The sequence below is a fragment of the Jaculus jaculus genome, chromosome 2, assembly GCF_020740685.1.
Source record: "Jaculus jaculus isolate mJacJac1 chromosome 2, mJacJac1.mat.Y.cur, whole genome shotgun sequence".
Lineage (NCBI taxonomy): Eukaryota > Metazoa > Chordata > Mammalia > Rodentia > Dipodidae > Jaculus > Jaculus jaculus.
In genome coordinates this window covers 205,244,884-205,271,599 of record NC_059103.1, presented here as the reverse complement: position 1 = coordinate 205,271,599, position 26,716 = coordinate 205,244,884, and the positions used below count along the sequence as shown (strand labels likewise).

Below are 26,716 nucleotides of genomic sequence, written 5' to 3'. Positions count from 1 at the left end.
TAAATTTCATTAGCCGCACCCCACCTCAACCTGCCCCTGCACCCCCCACTCCCTGGACACAAAGGCCCCTGCTCTCACCCTGCAGGGAAGGAGGGGGCACCGTCCTGCTGGCCAGGGGCGTCCACGTGGCAGACAGCAAAGTGCTGGGTGATCTCCTGCATGTCCTCTGAGTTGAAGAGGGGGTTGTAGCAGGTCTTGTCTGAAGGACAGGCAGGGAAAAGGTGAGAAGGAAGTCAGGTGAAAAAAGAAGATGCCACCAGCAAAATAAGCTCATTTTGTTCTTCTTCTGTCTTTCTCTTCAAATAAGGGTCTCCTGCAGCCCAGACTGATCTTCAATTCCATATCCTCTTGCCTCTGCTTCCCAAATGCTACAACTGTAGGTGTGTACCACCTCACCTGACTCCTGTTTTATTTTTTTAATTAATTTATTTTATATATTTTTTAATTTTTATGTCTATTTATTTATTTGAAAGTGACAGACAGAGAAAGAGGCAGAGAGAGAGAGAATGGGCGCGCCAGGGCTTCAGCCATTGCAAACGAACTCCATATGCATGCGCCCCCTTGTACATCTGGCTAAGGTGGGTTTTGGGGAATCGAGCCTCAAACCAGGGTCCTTAGGCTTCACAGACAAGTGCTTAACTGCTAAGCCATCTCTCCAGCCCTAATTTATTTTTTTGACAACTTCATAATTGTAGAAAATAACCTATGGTAATTCCCTTCCTCCCCCCACTTTCCCCTTTGAAACCGCACTCTCTATCATATCTCCTCCCCTCTCAATCAGTCTCTCTTTTATTTTGATGTTATCATCTTTTCCTCTTGTTAGGATGGTCTTATGTAGGTAGTGTCAGGCACTGTGAGGTCATGAATATCCAGGCCATTTTGTGTCTGGAGGAGCACGTTGTAAGAAGACCACTTCATTTGGCTCTTACATTCTTTATTTTATTTTTTTAAGAACATTCTTTTTTTTGGTTTATTTTTATTTATTCATTTGAGAGTGACAGGCAGAGAGAGAAAAAGGCAGAGAGAGAGATAGAATGGGCGTGCCAGGGACTCCAGCCACTGCAAACAAACTCCAGGTGCATGTGCCTCCTTGTACATCTGGCTAATGTGGATTCTGGGGAATCGAGCCTCAAACCAGGGTCCTTAGGCTTCAGAGGCAAGCGCTTAACCACTAAGCCATCTCTCCAGCCCCAAGTTTATTTTTATTTTTATTTTTTTTTTGAGATAGGATTTTGCACTGTAGCTCAGGCTGGCCTAGAACTCATGATGTAGTCAGGGTTCACCATAAACATAACTCCTACTGCAGCCTCCCAAGTGCTAAGGCTAGGATTACAGGCATGAGTCACCAGTCCTGGCTCACTTCCTAGTCATTTAAGAATCCAGTGTATAAATATTCACAACAGTATTATCCACAATGGCAAAAAGTACTAACAGCTCAGATGTCCACTGCCTGGAGAATGGACAAATGTAGCAGGCACAGCCATATAACAGAATATTCTGCAGCACAGTGAAGTTCTGAAAAGGACTGTAGGTAAAACTTAAACACGTTCTGGGAGGGCTGGAGGGATGGCTTAGCAGTTAAGCACTTGCCTGTAAAGCCTAATGACTTCGAAGCTCAATTCCCCAGGACCCACGTTAGCCAGATGCATAAAGGGGCACATGTGTCTGGAGTTAGTTTGCAGTGGCTGGAAGCCCTGGCGTGCCCTTTCTCTCTCTCTCTATCTGCCTCTTTTTCTCTCTGTCACTCTTAAATAAATAAATAAAAATGAACAACAAAAAAACTTTAAAAAATAAAAATACATTCTGGGAGAAGCTAGTCTCCAAAGATCACATACTGTGGGAGGACATTCACAGAAGTTTCCAGAACAAGCAGAACAGGTGGTCTTCAGCAGGGCCAGATAGCATGGAAGATCAGGTGATAGGTGTAGGGCTTCTTTATACAGTGACAACAAAGTTTTAAAGTTGCTTCCGCCAGTGTCTGTGCACATCTCTGTGACAACACTAAGCCCCATGCCTCATATTACATGTTTAAATTACTGGCACAGGGAGGCAGACAGTGGAGGCATCTCTTGATCCTAGGACATCCATATGGACAGGGCCGAGCCCCATCCTCAGCATGATTCAGGAGCTCCCAGCTATAGCAGGAACTCCTCACAGCGCAGCTCCAAGAAATCCCCAAAGGAGAGAGAGCTGACTGTCACCACCCTTCCTAGCTGGCTGCCCCCATCCACCCCTCCCCCCCCACTACAGGGAACCAGGACTCCCTGGAACTTACGGTTCATGCCAATGTCATGGTAGGTGAGGATGACAGGACGGTTGCCCTTGGGGGTCCCACACAATGTCACATGCAGGGAGCCATGTAAGGTCTCAATATCCTGCTCCTGAGAACAGAGAAGGCAGAAACCTGTCACACGTGGCTGTCGCAGGTAATACCCACTACATTCCCAACTGTGCTAGGAAGAGTCTCCAAACATACTCCTCCCTCATCCCAGGCAACATGTGGGGTAGCTGCTGTCTCCAGCCAGAGCTATGTCCAGAAGGACAGACAGAAAGCTAAGGGGGAGCAGAGATGGACAGACAGACCAGAGGACAGGGCCAAGCTCCACAGCATCCCAGACAAGAGCAGTTCCAGCCACCCTCCCTGCAAAGGACAGGCTCTCCATCTGTCATGACCATTCTTCATTCCTTGCTCTTGTACCTCATCCGTCCCATAGGTAATACATTTCACTGATTTAGGTTTTCCCAGAATACCCCATTTCCTGTGGGACTCTTGGCACACTCCAGCTCCCTCAGCCATAGCGTGTCCATTCTCCTTCCTCCCCACGTTTCACAGCCTGGCCAGTTCTCACATTCCACCTCTCAGCTTCCAGCCAGGGTAGAGTGACTCCAACTGGAGCCCACCTCAGTGATGTCCTGGGGAAATCTTCGACACACGCAACTCCCCCGGTTCTCACCTCAAACAGAAGGATGCAAGGGGTTCCCAGCCCTTGCTTTGAAAACCTCAGAAGCAAGGAAGCCCAGGACCTCCCTTGCTCCATGGAATGGACAGAACTTGAATGCACAGAAGCATCTACAATGTCATGGTGGTGTAAGCCCAGGACAGGGGAAGTCTGGCCCCCTGGAACTCCTAGCACAGGGATCTCCCAAGCCATTTTCTTTGTCATCTCCAAAATAAGTTCCCTGGAACATAGAGCCCCAACCTTTGTCCAGCACTCTCTCCCCAAGGCCTGAAACTTCTGTCCTGCCCAGAGCAAACTCTGGAAAGATCCAGTGCAGAAGCAATGGCCCGGCCCCCATGGGGACCTTGGTCATCTGCTAGCCCTGAGGCCACCATGGGAACAATAGTGTATTGTGGGGTCACACTCTTTATTGTCTCCTAGCTGACCCACGTGGCTCCCTCTGAAAATAGTCCAAACCAAGCAGTGTCTCCTCTCCCTGTGGACATCAGGGTTCACATAAATGCACAACCCTCCCTCCCAGTTTTCAGGGCTAAGGTAATGGGGGAGGGTTGTGTTTGAGTCCACCAAGGGGCAAGGAGGTACCTGAGTATAGCCGCAGGAAAACCAGCCTACCCATGAAGACATTGAGACACCCTTCCCATTTACACATGAAGTAGTGGGAGAACCAGGATTAGAGCCACCATAAGGAAGTCTCAAGGATTGAATGGCTCTATCCCAAGTCCCTCACACACGTCCACAGAGTTCTAAGCCACTCCCGGCACTCTCTGTCCATTGACCTAAACCAGGAAAACTGTGTCTGAGGTTGAATGGGAGAGTTAAGATGTGCACAAAGGCAGGTCATTGTCCTTTTCTGTCCCACAGGAACATTCTGTCTCTTTGGCCCCAGAGAATGAATCACCTCGTATACTGGAGAAAAGAACCCACTGGTGGCCCCCACATTCTCACAAATACACGACACCAGAGACCCAGGACATCAGAATGGTGAGGATGCCATCTGCCTGACCTCATGCCTGACAAGGGACAGTCCCCTGTTCTGGGGTCATCAGAAGACACCCTGGCTGGGATGGCATGGGAACATATCCTGCTCCAAAGTCCTCTACCTGCACAGCCTCATGCTCAGCTCTGCCGCAATTCTGAAGCACACTGCAGAGGACACTGGCAAGGGTCTTCTGCAGACAGGTGGGCTCCAGACAAAACCCATTCTCCCCTATTAGAAGGACCTAGAAGCCATTCTCCCCAGTGACCAGGGTGATGACCACCATGGTAGGTGTAAGGGCTCTAAAAATTATTGCATCTTACTCAGGCCCTGCCTGGAAAACGTTGTGTTCTCAAGAAATCCACATGACCCCACTGGCTAGCAACTGCCCAGATGAGCCAACAGGCTGGGGGATGGCAAGTCACTTGCCTGAAGTCACACTGAAGAGCAAAACAGCCTTTCAACCAACCTTGCATTTGCACAGCTGAAGTTCAAAGCCTTTTCTTTCAAGGTCCGCTTCCCATCATGTTCAGCTGTGTCCCTTGACAGATGGCTTAGGGGATCCCTGTTTCACACTGTCATTCCCTGAGAGTCACCCAGCAAGTCGGGTCCCCATGTTTATGTGACTGCAAGTCACTTTTTCTGTGCAGCCTGCCCAAGGGTCTACTGACATACAGACTGAGAGTAACTCGTGCCTTCTGCTGCCCCACTGTGGGGATGTGCGTCTTTGTGGCGGGGGAGGGAAGTCTTCAGTGTGAGCCTCACCTTCTTGCAGTGGTCCTTCCCGCCACATGTCATGCGCCCTCCTCACTTGTTCTCTCAGGAGCGCCTCCCACTGTTACATACGTGCATCAGATGGCTGCCTCCCAGCCCCGCCGGTCCCCAGAGGGAAAGTCCTGCCACAGTGCAGACTCCGAAGAGGACCCTTAGAAAGTCCTCACTAGATGTGAGCCAACAAGAACATGCACACTGGAGCCAGCCCTCCCATTCTCCTAAGTAGGCAAGTGAGCATACCCTGAAGATAGCATCTCTTAGGCATTCAAGGATGGTCAGGAGACTTGGATCTGCCAAGTAAGGTGCCAGCAGAACCTTCTGGGGGGAGTCTATGAAGACTTACTTTTTTATATTTTTAAAATATTTTATTTCATTAATCTATTACATAGACAGAGAGAGAGCGAGGGAGAGAGGGGAAGGAAGAGAATGGGCCCACCAGGGCCTCTAGCCACTGCAAATGAACTCCACACTCATGGACCCTTATGTGCATTTGGCTTACATGGATCTGGAGAATCAAACCTGGGTCCTTAGGCTTAGCAGGCAAGTGTCTTAAGACTTACTTTTTAAATAAGTAACTAAGCTTGGAATTATGGCTTACTTCCCTCCATCTGGAACATGGAGAGATGCTCAGTGGCTCAGCAGCCATCTCGTAGTTCACAGAAACTACACACTCAGGATGCTGGGACAGGAAGCTGGGAGGGATCTGGGGCTGGGTGGTATCCATGGCCTGCTGGAGTAGTCAGCGACTGTCAGCATTTCCTTGCTAAGAGCACTGTGACTTGGGGGATATTAATCCTGGTGATATATCTACCATGTGCCCTTGGCCAAATTATCAGCCTCTACTGAGACCCCTGAGCCATAAAAGCAGAGCAACAGCAGACCTGCCTCTCCCCAGAGCTGTCGCCAAGACTCACACCAGGCTGCAGACCCGGAAGTGCCTTGCACACTGCTGCTTTCTGCCAGCTCAGTTGCCATGACAATTATGTGTGAGTGGCAAGGATGGCTTAAGTCACTGGCTGCATGATCCAGGGCTCTGGTGACGAGCTACTGAGCATCTCCATAATCCCATCCCTCCCTCAAGGCCCTAGCAGATGCTGACCACACTGAATTCTAAGAGGACAGCCCACTCTCAGGCTCTAGGGCAGCTGTGCTCTGAGCCTCCCCCTCCCCCAGACCAGCAAGCCAACTGGGGTCACGGCATGGCCAGAGTGAGGGAAGGAACAGCCATAGGGCCAGAAGATGATCAGACCCTTCAATGAGCCAAGGCCAGCTAAGGTAAGAAAGGCTAACTATGAGAAAGGAGGCTAAAGAGATAGAGCCAAGGACCTATTTGTCTGTAAATCCTGATGGTCCATCATCATCTTATAAAATAATGCTTCTGCAGCCGGGCATAGTGGTGCACGCCTTTAATCGCAGACTTTGGGAGGCACAGGTAGGAGGATTGCTATGAGTTTGAGGCCAACCTCAGAATACAAAGTGAATTCCAGATCAGCTTCCACGAGAGTGTGACCCTACTTCGAAAAACCAAAAAGTAAAAAATAAAAATAAAATAAAACAATGCTTCCATGCCCACACTCATCTGGTTGAGCTCCTGAGCCCACAGTGGGAAAGAGGAACCTGTAGGGCCCTTTTTATGTAATCTTGGTTGCTAATAAAGGAGACATCAGACGGGTATGGCGGCTCATGTCTGTAATGTCAGGACCTTGGAAGGAGAGGCAAGTTCTAGGCTAACTTGGTCTATATAGCAAGTGTCAGGCCAGTTAGGACTATAGAGCTTATCTCAAAAATAAATAAATAAATATAATTAAAAAAGGGAAAGCAAGCCTTGCATAGTGGCACTCGGGAGGCAGAGGTAGGGAGATAGCCAAGAGTCTGAGGGCATCCTAAGACTACACAGTGAATTCCAAGTCAGCCTGGGCTACAGTGAGACCCTACCTCGAAAAATAAAAAAAAATAAAAAAAAGGGGGGGGAGGGGAGCAGGTGACCAGGGAGGGGCACAATAGCATCTACTCCTTCACCGCAAAGGCTGTGAAGTCAAGTCCGGTCCTGTCCTGTAGGGACAGCCTAGGCTGCATGGGAGCTGCCCAAATCACAAGCCATTGGCAGTGAGGCTGCGGGGCTTGCAAACCAAGACCCCATCTCTGCCAAGGCCCCGGGGTTACAGCAGGTGCGCTGGGCACTCCTGGGCTGACCACACTGAATTCTAAGAAGGACTGTGGAGAACAGACCTGACAGTCATAGCCATCTTGAAGGCCACCTCCAAGAAAGTGAAGTGACTGTCAGGAACTGAGTGCTGTGGCCATGCGTCGGCCCCGGGGTGTGGCGTGGCATGCACCTGGGCCCATCCCATCCTCCAAGGAGGGAAGTCTCCAAGCAGAAATGATTTCTTGAGTAGGAGGAAGAGAAAGAGTGACCAACTGCTGACCACATGCAGCGCAAGGGCACGATGGGTGGAGTGTGGGTTCCAAGGCCACACAGATGGAATGCTCAGGACATCTTCCATAATGGTGACACCTTTGTGTTTTACCGATTAGGAGATGAAACTAGTGGGTATGGAAGGGGGGGCAGGCATGTGAGACTTGCTCTGTTCACAGCACCCTTCCTGGTCACCAGGGGATGAGGGTCTATCTAGAGTCAGACTGATAAGATTCCAGCCTTAGCAGACCTGGCGATACCCTGCTCTGAGCCCCAGCTAGGTACTGGGTGGCTAAGGTGACTCTGGTTCCAGGGAGAGGGGTACCCAGGAAACCCCAGAGCAGGACAGACCGCCCATGGTCGGTGTGTTCAATTCCCAGAGCCTCCGGGCACGTCTGCCCTGGAGCACATCTCTGGGTCCCAGTGGCTTTGTCAGGAAGTGGGGCCAGAGGAGGGGGAAGACAGGAAATGGTGAGTTGAGGACTTCCAATAGATGTGAGTTCTGCCCCCCCTTCCGTTAGGGTTACAAAAATAAGACAGAAAAAAAGACCCTACCTCGAAAAATTAAAAAGAAAAAAACAAACCTGAAGTCAAAAGTCTGCATTCCCATGAGCTAACAAGGAAAGAGGAAAGCCAGCAGCCCCAGGCAAGCTCAGCAGGCCAGAGCCAGAGCTCCGTCCGCGAGGCGGGTGCGCGAGCTCTGCAGCCCCGCTCCGCTCTCCACCTTGGCCAGGAGGCCCCAAAGAGGAGCTGACGCTCACGCCCTGGAGGGCCAACGGAAAACTGAACCAGTACAAGCTGCTTGAGCAGCTCGGGTCCAGGTGGAAAGCATTAGACACACAAACCCAACGACAGAGGAAACTGGGTAGTAAGTTCCAGCCCCTGACTGAACAGTGAGGGTGTGGACACAGCCTCTGCTCACACCCAACTGTCTGTGTGGACTTGGCCTCCGAAGCTGGGAACTGAGCCTGCCCACCATCTACGTCATCATGTGACATTAGCAAATCCCTTGATCTCTCCCTGGGCTTATGCCTTCAACAGTAACGTGGGCCGAGACACAGCCCTCTCCAGACTGCTTTAGGCCCAAGTGAGAGGATGTGGGGAAGGCAGTGAGGACCCAGAAAGAAAGGATTTACATGTTTTAGGAGTCAGTTAGACCTAAGTTTAGAACTATCCCAAGAGTAGCCTTCAGATCTTCAAAAACACAGGTAACACTCCCTGTGTCCTGGAGAGGTCCAAGACACAGCTCAGAGTGGGCATCCAGAGGGTCAGATAGGGCTGCCAGCAAGAGGGGCAGAGCAGTACCATGCCAAAGGCATCTGCCTGGTTCAAGCATTTTGGACTCCAGAATTCTAGCCAGAGAAGTCAAGACCTCAAACAAATGCCAACAGTCCCTGAAGCCCGGAGTTCAGGGGGCCACTAGAAAGGCAGACAATTCTTCAGGCAGTCCATGAGACCCTGTGCCACGGGCCTGGTCAACATGTCCAAGACCAGGCAGTTACCCCTCCTCCACAGACGGTTCATGGACAAAGCCCGCCTGTTGACCTGGAGTGACCGCTCCATCTTTGGGCTAGAAGCACAGGGAAAACTGGCTCCATGTTCCCTAGCATAGCCAAGATTACTGATTCTTCCCTTCATAGAGACCCGAAGCCACCCAGTACCTCATCATTTCCCTCTGGTAGCTCACACATGCCTCAACTCCACAGGGCCACAGGGTGGCTTGGAAAGGGCTCGGATGGAACTGACCACCTCCTGCCTTCCTGGCGGGAAGCCAGACTAGCTTCTTTCTGAAGCAGCAGACTGTGGAGAGCCTGCAGAGCCTGTTCCCTTCTGTTGGCTGACCCCCATATTTGAACAATGGCCTGGCCATACCAATAGAAAGGAGAAAAGAAGGGGGCAGAGGGTTAGGAGAGCGCATGGCCTACTTGCCTGAACATCAAACTCTTGCAGGAGGCCAGGGATGGTCTGCAGGGAGAGAAAAACAAGAACATAATCAGTTTCCTTAGATACAGAAACAGCATCAGCACTCTTGGGTTCCCCAGTGCCTGAATCAGGTAGATAGATCCTCCTTGCTTGGTGGGAGTCTCCCTCACTCCTCACAGGGAGACTGTCATTTCCATCTCTGGGGAGCAGTTCCATAGGAAAATCCATCCCCTCATGAGATTCTTTTTTTTTTTTTAACTGATAACATTTTAATTTTTGTTTGTTTATTTATTTATTTATATGAGAGTGACAGAGAGAGAGCGAAAGAGGCAGAGAGAGAAAGAGAGAGAGAGAGAGAGAGAGAGACAGAATGGGGACACCAGGGCCTCCAGCCACTGCAAATGAATTCCAGACGCATGAGCCCCCTTGTGCATCTGGCTAACGTGGGTCCTGGAGAATTGAGCCTTGAACTGGGGTCCTTAGGCTTCACAGGCAAGTGCTTAACCGGTAAGGCATCTCTCCAGCCCTCATGAGATTCTTTTTAACAGCTTTGGCAAGAAAAAAAAAAAGGATCAGAAGGTCGAAGCAGACCACAGGCTTGAGTGAGACCGCACTGCAAATGACCATCCGCTGTCTTCACCCACACGCAATGTGACCATGTCACTGGCTCCTCCCGTCTTCCCAAGGCTGCCACTTCAGGATTCTGGATTAAAACCCAGTCTTTCATGAGTGGAAAGAGGAGAATGAGTCCTCTAAAACTTCCATCAATCTACACATGATGAATGCCCACCCCACTCCATCTTTTACCAGATCCCAAGAAAGGCCCGGGGACAGAATCCCGTCCAAGAACTAAAGGAACTGCCCCGGGGAAGACCTGGAGTGCCACTGGCCACCGGGGGTCATCAGAAGCACAGCTGCTTGGTTTTCTGCTCTGTCCACAGACTGAATCCAAACCTAACTGAGCCCTGGTCATCGCCTCAGCCTCCAGGACAGATCGAGAAGCCCGCAGAGCAGAGTGAGCCCTTTGGACAACACAGCTGGGGAACTAAATCCCAATGTAACGGACACTTTAATGTTAGGAGCGGCCGCAACAGGACTGAACGTCTGGGAGGTGCTAAATGCAGGAAGCGAAGATGACTGATCCTTGTGCTGTGTGTGCACACGTGTGTGTGTGTGCACGTGCGCATGTGCGCGCTCATAAAAAGGAACTAGGAAACCTTAAAATCATCAGCTAGAGCACATGTAACAGTCCAGACTGAGGACTGACACCAGGAAGAACTTTCCCATAGCAAGCCTAACTTAACACCCCTTGATGAATCAGTCAGAGACAAAAGAAGGAAGTAACTTCATCTGAAACTGGAAAGAGAAGCCATCCACTTAGAGACGGATTCACATACAGGACACATCTTGAAAGGCATGTCCCCTTGGGCCAAAGGGGCAATGTCTGTGGGGTATCCCTCCAGTAACATGTGCAACAGAGGAAATAACATGCACATGTGTACAATGAGGGCACAAATATTTTGCAGCATTGCTAGTGACAACCAAATGTCAAGGGGAGGCCTGGGAGATGGCTCAGATGTTAGTGGCACTTGCTTGTAAAAAGCCTGATGGCCCATGTTTGATTCCCCAGTGCCCATATAAAGCCAGTTCATGAAGTGATACATGGATCTGGAGTTCTTTTGCCGTAGCAGGAGACTCTGGTGCACCTATACTTTCTCTAACTCTCAAATACATAAAAATAAAAATGTTATTTAAAAAATGTCAAAAGGACCTCCATGTCAATATTCCAGGCACTGACCAAAAAAAAAAAAAAAAAAAAAAAGTGACACGTTATGTAGCTAGAAAGAAAAAAAACATTCAAATCCTTTGTGGACCACCACTGAAAAGTTCTCCAAACCAGGCTAAATAAATTAAAGAGGATGTGACTATGGATTTTAACACATGTTGTTATGGCCAGGTATGGTGGCACAAGCCTGTAATCTCAGCACATGGAAGTCAGAGGTAGGAGGACCATTATGAATTTGAGACCAGTCTGGGACTACAGAATACAGAATGAGTGCCAGGTCAATTTAGTGCCAGGTCTAGTGCCAGCTAGAGTGAGACCCTACCTCAAAAAAAAAAAAAAATGCCGGTACATATTTGTCCTACCCAGAAGTTTTAGTTTGATTGGTTGTCCTTAAAGACTGTCATGAACTTAGAATGAAGAGTGAGAACTGAAACTGGGCATGTGTGATGTTACAGCAGAGGCGAGCAGATGACAGCATTCCTTGTTTTGTAAATAAAGTTTTATTGTAATGCAGCAAGCCATGCAGAGTGCTGCGCATGGCTTCCGCTATGCTTGACCGGCAGCCCTGGGTCCAGTTATCCCTTGGTACCTAAGAAACTCCCCTTGTGCCCTGTGTTACCACAATCCACTGGTTGGTCTGTCCTGTCCTGCCCTGTATATTACCTGGTGTGCTATGGGCATGTTATGGTCATACCCTCTTGCATGCTCTAAGTACAATATTGGTACAGTACTGATGCCTGAGCGACTGTATTGGTTACGGGTGATGACAAGGAAAGGAGTCTGTGTGATTCAGTACAGATGCAATGTTGTTCCATGGCTGGATCTGGGATCTTAATGGCAGGGCTGGCAGAGCCCACGGAGCCCACCATCTGGCCCTTTCTGCATGAGGCTCTTCAGCAAACACGGCAGCTTCCACCAGCTCCTAACCCTAGATGTGCCTCCTGCCGCCTGGACTCAGGTGGCCCCCTTTCTCCCTGGGCTCCCTCTGCGAACCAGGGATGGACACAGTTGCCTCATTCATTTGGAATGGACAGCAGACAGGATGAGGATTCCAAAACAGAGCAGCCATGTGTGGAGTCACCCCGCTCACCAAGGGCAACTGGGCACTGACTATCATCCTGGGATGGGCCGCAACAGTCGGAGGTTAAAGGTCAGGCAGCTGCTACCTGCAGGAGGGCTCTCTTCACAGAAGTGCTCCAAGGAAAAAGACACCAACAGCCACCAAGCTCCAAGAGGCAGTGCTCACCTCCACACAGACCAAGTTCTGACTGTTCTGTGTGACATAGTGTCCTCCCTTGTCACTGGAGGTCCCTGCAGGTAAAGCCAAGTGACACAGCCAGGTTTTATACCAGATATGACCCCAGTGCACACACGTGACTCCAACCACTATACTGCGTATGGGACAGGCAGACCTGATATAACTTCATCATGGGGTGCAGCATGGGGCCACTTGGCAAAGCTGGGTTCAATGCCTTTACCTCACATATGAGATTGGTGGGGTGTGGGAAGAAAAGCAGGTGGGGGGCCCTGCCCAAGGTTTATGTCATTCTATGGCCAAGTTGGCACCTGAGTATATGTCTGTCACTCATATACACTGAAATAAATTGTGTGGCGATGCCCACACAGGCATGTGTTGGAGTAGGCTGGAGCGCCTCTACTCACCTCCCCTTTCTCCACCAAAGGCTTCACCTCGGCGAGGTCCACGTCCTGTAGCTCCCGGGACATGTCTCTGCTGTCGCCTGCCTGTGAGGGGAGAGGGCCACGAGGTCAGTGCGTCCTGCTGAGAGGCTTTCTCAAGGTAGCTTGAGGCCAGGGAAGGAGAAAGGCATGGAGGCCAGGCTGGCCCACTGCCAGAGCTCTCCCCACCCACACCGGCGCCGCCATCATTCCCACAGCCCCTTCTCAGTCTGCCCAGCACAGCGTGGCAGCAGACTCCTAGCGGGGGAGGAGGGGTAAAGATACTACTCTCATAAAGCAGATGGTTCATGACTCAAAAGCAGAGTCTATGTCCAGTACGGACCCACCCAAGATACTTCTAGATGCATTCTAGAAGAAGCCCCAATTCCTGATCACAAAGCCACACATCACCCAAACTGGTATCCAAAAGGAACAAAAGGTCCCAGGGTGTCACCATATGCTGGCACTGTATGGCCTTTCTCCTACACACACACAGCACCACCTCTGGCAGGACTCCAGGCTGCCTGCAGAGAGAGGAAGAAACAAGGGACAGGAACAAGCCCAGGCCAAAGGGTTTAATAGGCACTGGGCAGTCAGTAGGACCCTGAAAAGGAACCTTAAGTAAATGGCACTTCCTGAGCCAAACCATGAGGGGCCAGACGACGGTGGCAACAGGTTTCCCAGGCTGGAGCTGGGGCAGGTACACCACGGAGGCAGGAAATGAGGGCTACAAAAGGGGCAACATTTGGAGGAGTGTGGAATGCTGCCCTAATGGGCTCCTGAGGAGAAGGGAGGGCAGGGGGTGACATTTACAGAATTGGAGGATAGAGTCATTCTTCTGGATCAGTAGTCAAATTGGAAATTTTAAACGTCCACCAGAGCAGGTGCGAGGCCCAAGAAACCCAGAAGTGTCACAAGCATCACAGAGAGGGAAAGTGACAAGATGGGGACCCAGGCCATAGCCTGATTCAAAACTACATCCAGGCCTCATGACGGTCTGCGGTAAGCGATCTTCCGAAGTGGGTCCATGATACCGCTGCCTAAGGCCCTGTGGACACCACGGTGGTGAGAGAGCTCACATCTCAGAAGTCGTGGAGGACCCGCTCCCAGCGCCCATAGGAGCCCCATGAACCACTTCTCAAGGTGAGCCAGGAGGAGCGGGCCGCCAACACAAGCCTGTCGTGGGCAGAGGATCCACTTGTCAGTGGATGCACTGCTCTGGGACCTCAGCATGACTTTCCCTGGTAGATAACCACCCCACAAGAATGCCTTTATGTAGTTTTTGGAGTCTGGGCTCCAGAACATTCCAAAAACAAAGTCAGTTTTATGTTTGTGAGCATTCCTGGACCACCGCCAGCTCGGAGGCAGCAGGCATGAAAAGGCAGGGTCAGTGAGTCTTGCTAATTCAGCGTGTTCATGGTCCCGAGACCTTAGCCGTGGGACATCACCTCGCCTACGCAGCCTGGAGAGCCTTCCAGAAGCCCAGGGCCCTTGGCAACATCATCTCACATGCTGACAGTGGAGGAGTTCGTGGCGCACAGGGGCATTCTAGTACATGCACTCTGCAGAGGGTCCAAGGGCAACTCTGGGCCTTCAAGTGCCCACTGGCTTTCATCAGCCCTGCCTAGGAGCCCCAACAGGCAGGCAGCTCACCTGGCCTTGACCCCTGGGCTCTAGCATGCATATGCCTAATACAACATGCTTTAATGTCTCTCAATGTCTCTCAATTGTTGGTCGCTAACTCAGCTAGCAAGACGCCTCATAAATTCTTCACATGATACAGTCCAGTCCAATTTGGTCAGTTCTCCACAGCTTTGGAATATGATGTCAATATCCATCTACAGGCTCTCTCCTCCTTTGGAAGTGAAAAGATCAGTCTACGCCCATACCACTCTGAACATACCCAATCTCATCTGGAAGGAGACCAGCTGCTGCCTCAGTTTCCTTCACAGCACCTGCCCAAACTCCTATCTCACACCATTTCTCCTTCCACCAGCCTAACTTCCCAGTCCACAGGCTTCATTGGGTTGAAAGATTGCAAGGGCCTCCTGAAGGCTCAAACACTTGTGAATCTGCTCTTCAGCACTGGGAGGGGTCTCATATGACAGAGCCTCCCTTAGCCAACTGGAGATGTCACAAAAGACCAGATGTGAGGGCTGACCATGGACTGTCCCAGCGTTTCTCCTCCGGAAGCGACCTTGTCTGCCAAGAGACCTTGGTCAATGTCTAGAAACATTTTAGTTGTCATGGCTGCAGTACCACTGGGGTGCATCTTGTGGGGAGAAGCCAGAGTATCACTAAAGGCCATACAATACACACAGGGCAGCTCCACAACAAAATTACCAGAGCCATAGTGACAACCGTGCAGAGGCTGAAAAACCTGGTCTAGATTGAGGGCTCGGACGTCTGTGAGGAGGCTGAAGTTGAGAAGGCTGCGAGAGGCCCGTGTGCACACGAGCAGGGTGCTGGGGACGCCCGTTCCGCCCAGGTCGCGGCTCTGTGATAACCAAGGCCACGCGTCTACCGGGCTGTGCACCCCTGTGTACCAGACGCTGACTTCTGCTCCGTGAGTCTGCCGAGTGCTGGGGCCCAGAGCACGGGCAGCCGCCAGTGGGCACGCAAACTATTCTCCCCTCCATTCTGCTGATTGGGACCAGTGCAGAGCCAGCCCCTATCTGGTTTAGTGCCTCAACCAAAGGACTTTCCACAGCTTTTCCAGATTCCTTACTAAAAAGTTATTTAGTTGCATGTGCTTTGTGTGTGGGGGGGGCACACTAGGGTCTCTTGCCACTGCAAACTAATGCCTGTCCAGCTTTAAATGGGAGGCTGAGGAGTTAAACCTGGGATTTCAGGCTTTGCAAGCAAATGCCTTTAACCACTGACCAATCTCCCCAACCCCAGATGCTTTTGTCCAAAGAAAGTATTTTAAGGTAGTTCAATATAACAAAATAGATTAATAAGGGAGAAAAAAAGCTGAGGCGTTTTAGATACAACTAAGGCTAAGCCTCCACTTTCTCCTCCTCCACTCCCCTTCCCTGCCCTGTACCTCCAGAGCTGCCCTCAGTGAGCCCCTGGGCTCCAGGAGCTGGGCAGAAGTCCAGAATGAAGCCAAGGTTTCTACCTGAGCAAGGTCTTAACACTTGCACATGGGGCCCGGGAAAGCAAGCCCAGTCATGCCACAGAAGACCTACTCTGTGACAGACCTGGCCATCCAGCCATAAGCAAGCCCGACTCCTGCCTTCAAGAGTTCGGTCTTAAGGCCTAGGCATTGTCCTTGATTTCTCTCAGGAGATATGCAGCCCTGTCCATCTGTCCTCACAGGGTGAGGCTCTTCTGCAGCAGGAAAATGCCTACCCTACCACTGCGTCTTACTCTAAAACCGGAGAGACTTGGCACTATAACATGTAAGGCCCTGAACATCCTATTATGCGTAGTAACACCCCAGGCCCGTGCCAACCATACCTCCATGTTGTGACAACTCAAAGTGCCTGATGACATTGCCAAGTGTCTGTGCGTGCAAAAGGGAGACTGACTGGGAGTGGTTGACCTAGGAACTTCCAAGGGTGAGACAAATACCCCCAAAAAAGCCTGACACAAGTTGTTAACATAGCCCCCCTTCCACACACACACACACAGTCCCACAGTCCCACACTCTTATCCCTGAATCTGATGGCTTTGGCTTGTACAACCAGCTGCAGGATTAGGTAATGGCAGGTCTCTTCCCACCAAAAAGCCTCCTCTTAAAATGGCCCCAGGTCACATCACCAGCTGACAGGCCAGCTGACATCCCTTCTACTTTTCCCAACTACCCACCCCAAGAATTCAGAGAACCCTGAGGTCAGAGGAGTGAGGGCAGCCTGGCACTAAGCTGCCGGCTACCGGGCAGCCTTGGGCCCTGACAGCTGCCTGCCACTCCACCTCCCCTGCTCATGATTCTTTTCTCCCAGCAAGCTGTGGGGCTTGAACTGAGCAGGGTCACTGGAGACTGGTGAACTGATGCTTAGCCAGGCAGTGCACTTAGCTTGCTGGTTGCCCAGGAGCCCTGGGCACTGTGAGGACACAGCCTGTGTTTCACACAGTTCATCCCAAGGTGACCCAGCAAGGAAGGGCAGGGCTCCTTACAATGCGCTCCTCCAGACACAGAATAGCCTGGATATCCACGACCTCACAGCGCCTGACACTACCTACACAAGACCATCATAATTGGAGGGAAAGATGGTGACATCAGAATTAAAGAAAGACTGGTTGAGAGGGAAAACCTATGAGGAAGAGTGCAGTTGCAAAAGGGAAAGTGGAGGAAGGGAGGGAAATACCATGGGTTATTGTCTATAATTATGGAAGCTGTCAATAAAAAAAGTTTAAAAAAATGGTGCCCAGCTAGTACCACAGGGGTCTCCAGCCTCAGATCAATGCTGTACCTTGGGGGTCCCTCTCCACTGGCAGTGTGAGACAAAAAGTAGGTAAGGCTCAGCAGGGCTGGGCAAACATCTACCAGGTCATCAAACCCCACAGAAAACTCATGGATTCATAGAGAGGGGAAAAATGTGACCCTGGCCTGGGGCAGAGAGCTCTCAGGCAACCCAAGGCCACTTCAGAATTGCTAAGTAGTCACTAGAGACAGAGAAGACACAGCCTGGGGTTCTCAAGAAGCCCTAGTAAGGTGGCAGGGCATGGCTGACGAGCCTCCGACATGGGAATCTTGCCGGAAAACTAAAGCAGTGACCCCTGTGAGATTCTCTGGGACTAGCTGGTAAGAGAGCAGCATCAGCTCTCTGGAGATTGCATGGCTCCCAGCGACCTCGATGCACATGGAGACCCAGCCAGGAGAGTGGCTGCCCACGCACCAGAGCGACCAAGCGGCCCTACTCCAGACTCGCCCTCTCCAGAGCTCAGACCCTGTCTGCCAACACTGGGACTCGGTGCTCTGCTCTGCTCTGTCACTCCTCTTAGCTGAAGCCACTTTATGGTACCCTCCTCTGTCTGCTCTCCCATGGGACAAGACAGGAGGCATCCAGGAAACATACATCCAAACCTGCTCCAGGACTGCCATGACGCAGCACTATGGAAGAGCGGGCGTAGGTTGGAGGACAATACGTACTAGGCACAGGCCACCTCCGTGGCACCAACTCTCATCTCCGTGCGATCCCTGAGCGTCACCACATCCCCAGGAGGAAGGGACCAGCATGCTGCAAGTCCGCAAACTGCAAGCTGGCTCAGCACGAGGCAGCTTTGAAAGGAAAAGCTGATAATGACATCACATCACGTTGCCCTAAATGTACACCCAGACCTCATCTCCACCCCTTGCTTGGGGTGGCGACTGCAGCCACGGAACTCAGGGTGCATGTGAGTCAGTGGGGAGTAACACATTCCTCCCTCTCGACTGGGTAAGATCCCATGACTTGGCACAGCATTGGATTTTTTTCCTCCACAATAAGCCAGAAGGGCCTCCGTTTTCAGTTCTCCCCAAGTCCCATTATGACTTGGCAATAGATACTCCAAGTGTTTCACGTGCTCCTCAAAGAAGTCTGATGGGAGGCTTGCCCACCATATAGATGGGCAACTTGAGGCCCCAAAACAAAGGCCCGTGAGGCTTCCCAAAGGACCCATGTCTGGATCCCTCACTCAGAGGGAAGGACAGCAACCTCACTCTCTCTGTTGTGGGTGCAGATGGGGGACTGTGGGGTGGCAAACAACCTCCCAGAGTCCTTCAGTGAAGCAGAGAAAGGGAGACTGGAGGGGACCACTGGCAAGTGTACCCGATTGAAGCTGTCAGCAACTGGCCCAGATTTTGCCCTTTTGGTGAAAAGCCACGTGAACGCTGGTGTCCTTTCCAGAACACTGGGCTCTTTACAGAGCAGATCATTATGGAGAGGGTGTCAGCCTGTGCTGCTGATGTTTGCGGAGCAGCCCCCAAATGCAGCAACCCTCTGAAAGGTATGGGTGGAAATCCCACCCATATGCTAACGCCAGAGGAAAAAGTTTTGGGAGCTATGCCTGGCTCCCCAACCTTCCTGTAGGAACACTTTTATGTCAGCCCAAAGAATTTGAAGGCAAGGTACTTTCCAAGGCCCTCTCAAGTGTTTTTGTTTGTTTGTTTGTTTGTTTTTGTTTTGTTTTATTTTTGACCTCTGAATGCAAAGACACTAAGGAGAGTGAGGCAGAGGCAACCTGAACTGTTTTTCTTAAGCAATCCACCTCACAAACACTGCAGGTAGACTCAAGGAACCTCCAAGAAAGCTCCCCAGCTAGGAAAAGTGAAGGGGGGGTATGACACCCCGGTGATCAGAGCAACGGGACACAGACTTGCAGACCCAGGACTCAGCACGGAGCACCGAGTGTCCCGCCTTGTTCCACCCTGAAAGGACAGAACAGGGGTCACAAGGAGAGGCAAGTCCAGCCCTACTCTCAGGCCGTGGAGGCTGTCCTCATCCCTGGATACCTGGTGGCCCTGACACTTGCTTTTTTTGTTTTTTCCTCCCAGTCCTTGGACTTAACCAAGGACCACGTTTGCTAAGAAAGTATTCTCCCTCTTAATTACATCCCCTCGCTCTCTGATTTACTGCTTATCTGGAGACAATGTCTCACACTAAGTTGCCCAGGTATGCCTTGAACCTGCGATCCTCCTGCCTCAACTTCTCAAAAGGATTACAGGCCGGCTCCACAAGGCCAGGTTGAAGCGAAAACGTTGTGTTCCACTAGAACAGGTCAGGGAGAGCAGAGGGCTGGCTGAACACCACAGCAGGAAGAGGGAGAGGCAGGAACCTCAGGGCTCTTCCTTCCCAAGGCACCACAGAGGTGTACTGGCACTGAGGTCTGGGCAGCGAGCGCGTTGGCAGACTGTCTCAGGGACAAGCCCAATAACTGGAAGCCTGAAGGAGGACACTGGTCACGTTAGCGGGTTATTCTGAGAATCTGTAAGACAGGCGGGAGGTGAGCCGGCTAGCCTGAGACAGCTTCTTGAAATCTCAGAGCCAGCATTAGCCTAGGACAGAAATGGACCTTCATACAGAGCCCTTTTGTTCCTGAGATCAGATGGCATGCTGGCCACCCTAATGAGAACCTTACCCAAAATGGCTCTGCTATTGTCGTGCTTCAGAACGGCTCTCTAGGCCTTCCTGTAAAGACACATCAAGGTTCCTCCCTCGTGGGTAGCTGCCTCCCACGGACACATGGAAGGGCAAGTCGAGAACGGTCTGGGGACCTGCACCCACTTCTCTCAGCAGAACTCTACAAAGGGTCAAAGACTCCCCCAGATTTAAGAAGGGGAGCATCTATAAAAGACTTGCTTTCAAGTCCTTCACCTGGCACTCCCTCAGGTGGGGAAACACTGGCTAGACTGAAAAAACCTAGAGCTGGTACCCAGAAGGGCAGAGGGTAGGCAGGCCCCACTAAACGTTGAATGGAAAAATTGGAAATTCTCATCATAAGAGGCTTTATCACCATACCGTTACTGGGTTGCCAAGGCAAACTCCACACCATTCTTCCCAGCACCCCACCTAGGGAGCTCAGCTCCATGCCAACAGCTAAAATGTTTCCCTCCACCTCTGGGACCAACTTCCTGTTAGGCCTCAGTGTCCCCACTTAGCCCCTATGTATAATTCCTCCCAACAAGACAGATGGAGGCCAAGTTCGGCAACAGAAACTTCTGCACAGCCCAGCTCCATGTCGTTTACATAAGAGAAAGAGCTGGGGGGGGGGGGGGAACAGCTGGCCTGAGATCAGGTGGCTTCAAGAAGGCAGGAGGCCTGCAGTGAGTCCAGTCAGGCGCACTCCTCCCCAAAGCGGGGCCCAAAGGCTCTGGATGGCCTGAAAAGGCAAAGCTGGTATTGGAAAATGGCTAGGTGGCACACCCTTTGAGCCACACTCACTGCCTTGATTGTGAACATGAAAACCTCCTGCACCGCCTGTTTTCTGATCTAGAGGGGGAAAAAAAGCATCTCCTAGCTCAATTAGATGAGGCAATGCTGGGTGGTAAGAGCTACGTATTGAACCTATTAATTGCCAGACCTGGAGGGCGTCAGGCAGAAAGGCACAGCATGGGTGCCAGCCCCCCTCTTCTCTGCTGTCCCCCAGACTCCTGGCGAAAAGGACTACCTTCAGTCTACCCCTGCCATAAGCTTGGGTTTTCAGGAAAATCTCGATAAACAAAGTCTGGGTCTGGCATTTGCGGGCATATTCACAGACCTGGGCCGGGTTTTATCATAAGGGTCTGGACGCTGAATGCCAAGGAGTGGCTCTAGTGTTCCTTGTGCGTCCACAGTGGCCCACATGCTGTCCCCTGTTCTCAGTTCAGCTAAGGTTCTTATATCCAGATGACACTAGGCTATCCTCCCTTCACAGAGGAGGAAACTGAGGCACAGAGCTTCCCAACTGCTTACTTTCTCCAAGCATCTCAAGATGTCTCTGTGCAAAGGCCCAAAGGCTCTGAAGCCCCTCCCACTCAGAGTTCAGTCGGACTCTCCCCTCTTAAGCCACACATCCCCAGGAGGCAAGTCTCCTTCCTCGTCCATTCAAGGCGTACTTGCAGGGACTAAAGGGGACAAGGCATGACACAGCACTTGCCATTCAGAGAGAAAGAGAGAGAGAGAGAGGTCCCAGTGGTCCCTTCCCAGGCTTCCTGACTTGTGTCTAGCCTGGCTCTCCGCTAGACCCACAAGTACTGAGACATCATCCTGACCTGTCTGAGAAGCCATGGGTTTTGAAGCCTCAGATGGACCCTCCGCAGCTTTGGACCACCAAAAACAAACAAACAAAACCATAAAAGCCGGGCGTGGTGGTGCACACCTTTAATCCCAGCACTCAGGAGGCAGAGGTAGGAGCAGCGCTGTGAGTTCAAGGCCATCCTGAGACGACATAGTGAATTCCAGGTCAGCCTGGGCTAGAGTGAGGCCCTGCCTCAAAAAAACAAAACAAAAAAAACCCATATAATATTTCTTATTTCTGCCCCCTGCTAGGGCAAGCTCAGACCACCAGGGTTCAATGCACCCAGGGAAGGGATTCCAGCTCAGTTCAAATTCACCATGCATCCTGGAGCAGACAGCCAACCCTGTAAAGCCACCCAGTGAACTGGGATTTTTGTCCCTTTCTCACTAAACTGACTTTGCTAATCCCTAAACTTTTGAGTTATACTTCAAAGAAAAGTCAGCTACCTTCTACCTTGTGCCTCCAAAAGGCCTCACCAGAAACTCAGTGAACAGGCAAATTCCTATTCACCCCTCCAAAAGACAGGCCAAACCAAGTTCAGTCCACAGAGACTACTGGGAAGGGCCCAGGAGAGAGACAAAAGGGGAGCTGAGGGGAGAGGAGAGGAGGGGAGAAGAGGGGAAGGAAAGGGTGAGGAAGGGAGGAGAAGAGAGGGAAAAGACAGGAGAGGGGAAGGAGGGGAGGGGAGGGGAGGGGAGGGGAGGGGAGGGGAGGGGAGGGGAGGGGAGGGGAGGGGAGGGGGAGGGGAGGAGAGGAGAGGAGAGGAGAGGAGAGGAGAGGAGAGGAGAGGAGAGGAGAGGAGAGGAGAGGAGAGGAGAGGAGAGGAGAGGAGAGGAGAGGAGAGGAGAGGAGAGGAGAGGAGAGGGGCCCAATGTCTTTAATCCTGATTCCCATCTGTAAAGCGGTAAGAGGCTGGACAGGGTCCATGGTAACCTTGGTCCAATCCAAAGGACCCAGACAATGGTTGGTAATGTCAGGTTTCATTATCACTGGGAGGAAAACTTCTCAAGGCAGCAGACCCTAAAACATGATCCAGGAACTCTAAATTGCCTCGGGACATAGGGCTGTGTCCTCTGCCTCCATGGGACTCAAGCTACCCCAGTCACTCCAGGTGTTTGCTGGAGCCCCTCCTATGGGCTGTGCCCTGCCCAGGATGCTGGGCTCCAGGCCCGGGCGTGGCAGGTAAAGTCCTCCTCTTCACCCACAAACCACATACCCTCGGCTGAGAGACAAGGCCCCACGTGCTGAGAAGGCACACATGGGTGAACTGGTCCAAGCATAACTCTTACCCCAGAGTACCACCCTTGGCCAGTTTTCCAGTCCTTTATGCAAACTCTCCCTCAGAGCTTCCTTGGCCTCACCTGGTGCTACCCTGGTCTACAACCGGGTGAGCCTCTCCACATACCAACAGGGACCTGTACCTTGCTGCTATTGCCTCCAGTGCTGGAGAACCCCCTGAGGACAAGAGAAGACTTCCCTCTCTGAATCCCACTTTTTCCTGCGAACTAGTTTTAAAGCAATTCTGGTTAGAACTTCAGTGATTTTGGAGAACTGAAATGTTTCAAGTACAGAGCCAAATTATCTCTAAGTAGCCATTTACCATCCACCTCTACAGGTGACCTCATCCCTGTGACTATTAGGATTGTCCTTTTGAAATGAATGTACAAGCAGACTCTTAGTATTCACCAACCCAAAAGCTAAGACTGTCATCAGAGAGTAACTGAGGCCTTTGCAGTAACCGGCCTACCCCATGTACCTACCAATGGATTAAAAAATGGTTCCGATTCGTTTGTGAAATTGTTATCAAATGGAGACACTGAACTCGGAGTAACCTAAATCTGTGTTCCCAGATAATAGTCACTCACATAGGGCTCCTGCATAAAGTATCTCTTATTCCCTTAGAGGTCTTGCTAACACATCTGAGCTTTGCCACCAGGAGCTAAAAAGGACACAAACAAGCTGAATGCCTAAGGCTGGCTAGGAAGGGCTGGTCTTGGTCACCTTGCAGGGGAACACACCCTTCCCCACACTCTGCTAACAGGCACCTCCCAGTTCCAGCCAGAGGACTGCTGCTGGGGACCCGCGAGAGGGGCCACGGAAGGGAAGGGAAGGAAGCGACCCATAAATTCCAGGTTCAGTTATTAATTTGACAGAGATGGGGACAGCAAGAGCCCCCCTTCCACCTCCAGGCCCGCAGCATTCCACACGCCCCGCCCAGAAGCTCCACCGCGGCCGGAGCTGAATCAGAGACCGCGGCGGCTCTCCCGGGACGACGTGCGAACTGTTCCAGCTGTTCTCCCCGCTGGACGTGGGGAGAGGCCGGCTGGGGAGACCGCGGAGGGAAGGGAAGCGGGGGAGGGTGGGCGGAGGCGAAGATGACGCCACTCCTCGAGCCGCGGCCAACTCGCGGGGCCGCCAGAAGCCCGCGCGACCCTCCGCTCGGGGCGCCAGCCCCGGGCCACCTCGGGGGTCCCCATCCCGCCCGGCCCGCGGCTCCGCGCCCGCCGACACTCGCTCCCGCGCGGGCAGCACGCGCCGTGACACGCCCTGGACCGTCCCCAGCACGCGCACACACCCGCTCACACGCACGGCGCCGGCCCCGGGGACTCGATGGACTCTCTCGGCCTGGGATCCACACCCGTTCGCCGCCTTTCGGGAAAGCACACACCCCCTCCACGTCCTCTCCGCTGTCCCGCTTATTTCTCCCCACTCCACGGACAAGCGCGGCACAGCGGTCGCTCCCTCCCCAGGCACCCCAACACCCTGCACGCACGCGCGCGCGTTAACACACACACACACACACACACACACACACACACACGGCCCTCTGTATCCACCGTCCACAGGCGTCAGCTGTGATCTAGGATGACATCAGGAAAAGCGCGATCCAGGTGTTCCTGGACTGGCTCCTCGCCCAATGTCCACTCCCCGAGCGCCACATCTCCAGCTCAGGGGAAGAAGGGAACGGGGACTTCTCTCTCGTTTTCCTTCCCGGACCCCCCCCCACACTCCATCCTCTGCGATGCAGACGTCCCAATGCCTCTGCCAACGCCCGAGTCGCCAGGTCCCCGGGGCGATGGGAGCTCTCGGGAGCCCCAGGGACCACAAAGGGCGGGTCGGGCGCCGCAGCGGTTTCCCGCGGGCGAGCTCTGCTGCGGGATCCTCGTAGAGGCAAGGGCATCGGGCCGACTTACCAATGCAAAGAGAACAGAAAGCAGCCGGAGGCTCGGGACCCGAGGATGGGCGTGCGTGCGTGCGTTCCGGAGCCCGAGCGGGGTTTGTTTATGTCTCGGCCGGGGATGACTTTATAAGCGCCGCGGCCCCGCCCCCAGGCCTCGCCCCGCCCCGGCCCCCCGGCGCCCGGCACGCCGCGGGGACACACCCCTGCCCCGCTGCTCCCCGCTCCCCGCTCGCCCCGGTCGCGCCGGGCCAGGCAGGGCCGGCTGGAGCCGCCGCCTGTTGCGCAAGCCTTGGTAGGGGTGTGGCGCGGGGGAGGGATCTCGGGGCCAGCTCTGTGGGTCCACTCTGCGGTCCCCTCCTGGGTCCGCGGCGGTGCGCGGAGTGTGCCATGTGCGTTCGCGTGCGCGCTCGTGCGGGTGCGTGCGGACCTCTGAGTGTCCGCGAGACCCCGCCGCCGCCTCGGAGTTTCTTCTGGGCGGCTCCCCGACTTCCGGCAAGGTCCCCACGCCTCCACTCCCACTCCTCCCGAGCCCCGGTTCCCGCTGCCTTCCTTTCTCTATGTCCGCTTCCCCAAGCCACTCCATCCCCTTCCGAGTCACCGCAGCTCGCCGCTGCCAACCTCCTCTCTCGCTGGCGTTGCAGCTTGCACATCCCTGAGGTTGGCATCTTCCCTTGCCTAAGACAGACTCTACACCTTCCCACCCCTGCCCCCATCCTTCATCCTCCGTCCTGGCCAGCAGACAGCATTCTCCCTGCAGCCTTCTGGGTCCCCAGGACTCATTCCAAGGGTGGCCCGCCCTGCTGGTAGGAGCGCTTTTCTAAAACTGTGGCCTGAGTGCCTATTACCAGACCACAGAAGCTGAGGATTTCCATCCTGACCGCACCTGAGACTCTCCAGAGAAGTTGTTCTTAAGCAGGTGGATGGGCCTCACCCCACCTAGGTTTAGTCAGAATGTCCAACCAGTGTGGGCCAGTCACTGAGGTTTGAAAAAAGTTCTCCGGATTGATTCTAGTATGAAGCCGCAGTTGAGAAGCACAATGCTAAAGAGACATCATCGTTTTATGAGTAAAGAAAAGACTGACTCACAGCTTGGCCCAGTCATTTCAAAGCCACCTGCTTAGCCTTGAATTCACTACTATGCTCTGGGCTACCTCAAGCAACCCTCCTTTTCTTTCCTATGGAATGGCGACCTCTGCTCCATTAGCCCTTCAAGGTGTCCTCGAGGTGCGAGCCTGACTGTCTTCTTCCCCTCGTGTGCCCCCAGAGACCCTGGTCTTTATTCAGTCATGTGTGGACATCTGTGGAGTTGTCTAGGAGCTAGGCTCGATCTAGGTTATGGGAGGAACCTGACAAGGCAAGGCCCTTTCTTTCAGGGGCACAGCAAAATCGAGCCTCAAGACCCAGGTTCTCCATCCAGACAAGAAGGCTAAGCTAGCTCATCTGGACCCTAGGCCTACTAAGTCCAGGGATCCTCCAGGACCCTTGCGCTGATGAAATGAACTAATTAGTTGACATCCTTGAAAGCCACGGTTTTGACCAGTGGTCCTTTCGGATCCCTATCAAATGGAGCTCTCTGCCATTTTCCCATAACCTCGCCTATTTTGTCTGTCAACAAATATTTATTGAGTACCTATGGTTTACTTTCTGTCAAAAACAAGTGTGAAATTTGAAAGTGTGGAGTTGCCCTCTTCTTCTTATTATTATTATATTATTATTGTTATTTTAATTTGACAGCAACAGAGAGAGAAAGAGGCAGACACATAGAATGGGTGTGCCAGGGCCTCCAGCCACTGCAAATGAACTCCAGACATGTGCGCCCCCTTGAGCATCTGGCTAAGGTAGGTCCTGGGGAACCCAGCCTGCAACAGGGGTCCTTAGGCTTCACAGATAAGTTCTTAACTGCTAAGCCATCTCTCCAGCCCCCAACTTCTTTCTTAATGAATGGAACCCCCAGTGTGTGGGCTGGGGAAAGGCATTTGCCAGAAGAGGTCAGTTCCTGGCCCTTGGAGGACGTCTGCCTTTGGGAAAGGCCACACAGGGCATCCCAGACCTACAGATGATTCCCTGAGGATGTTGCCAGTGGGGGCTGGGTCTGCCCTGAGGAACCCCAACCTCCTAGGTGACCTGCTGAGCTAAGTCAGGGAAGAACTGGGTCTGTGGCGGCTCACATCTGTCATCCCAGCACCTGGGAGGCCATGGCAGGAGGGGTATCATGTGATTGAGACCAGCATGGGCTACAGAGTAAACCCATGTCTCAAAACAATAACAACAAAGGAAGTCAAGGGACAGGGTCAGTAGAGTGGACAGAGAATGGTGGCGA

General features: G+C 52.5%; 1 protein-coding gene across 1 annotated transcript in view; it reads right to left on the bottom strand.

The window, feature by feature from the left end:
- Positions 1–24,541, bottom strand: part of Ndrg1 (N-myc downstream regulated 1) — a 45,179-nt gene extending 20,638 nt beyond the window's left edge. Inside the window, exons 1-5 of the mRNA XM_004656178.2 lie at positions 24,410–24,541; positions 12,498–12,578; positions 9,056–9,091; positions 2,276–2,381; positions 79–199 (exon numbers count right to left, since the gene is read on the bottom strand). Of these exons, the coding sequence (XP_004656235.1) occupies positions 79–199; positions 2,276–2,381; positions 9,056–9,091; positions 12,498–12,560 (326 nt within the window). The 5' untranslated portion in view covers positions 12,561–12,578; positions 24,410–24,541. The remainder of the gene's footprint in view (positions 1–78; positions 200–2,275; positions 2,382–9,055; positions 9,092–12,497; positions 12,579–24,409) is intronic.
- Between the last annotated feature and the right edge of the window lie 2,175 nt (positions 24,542–26,716).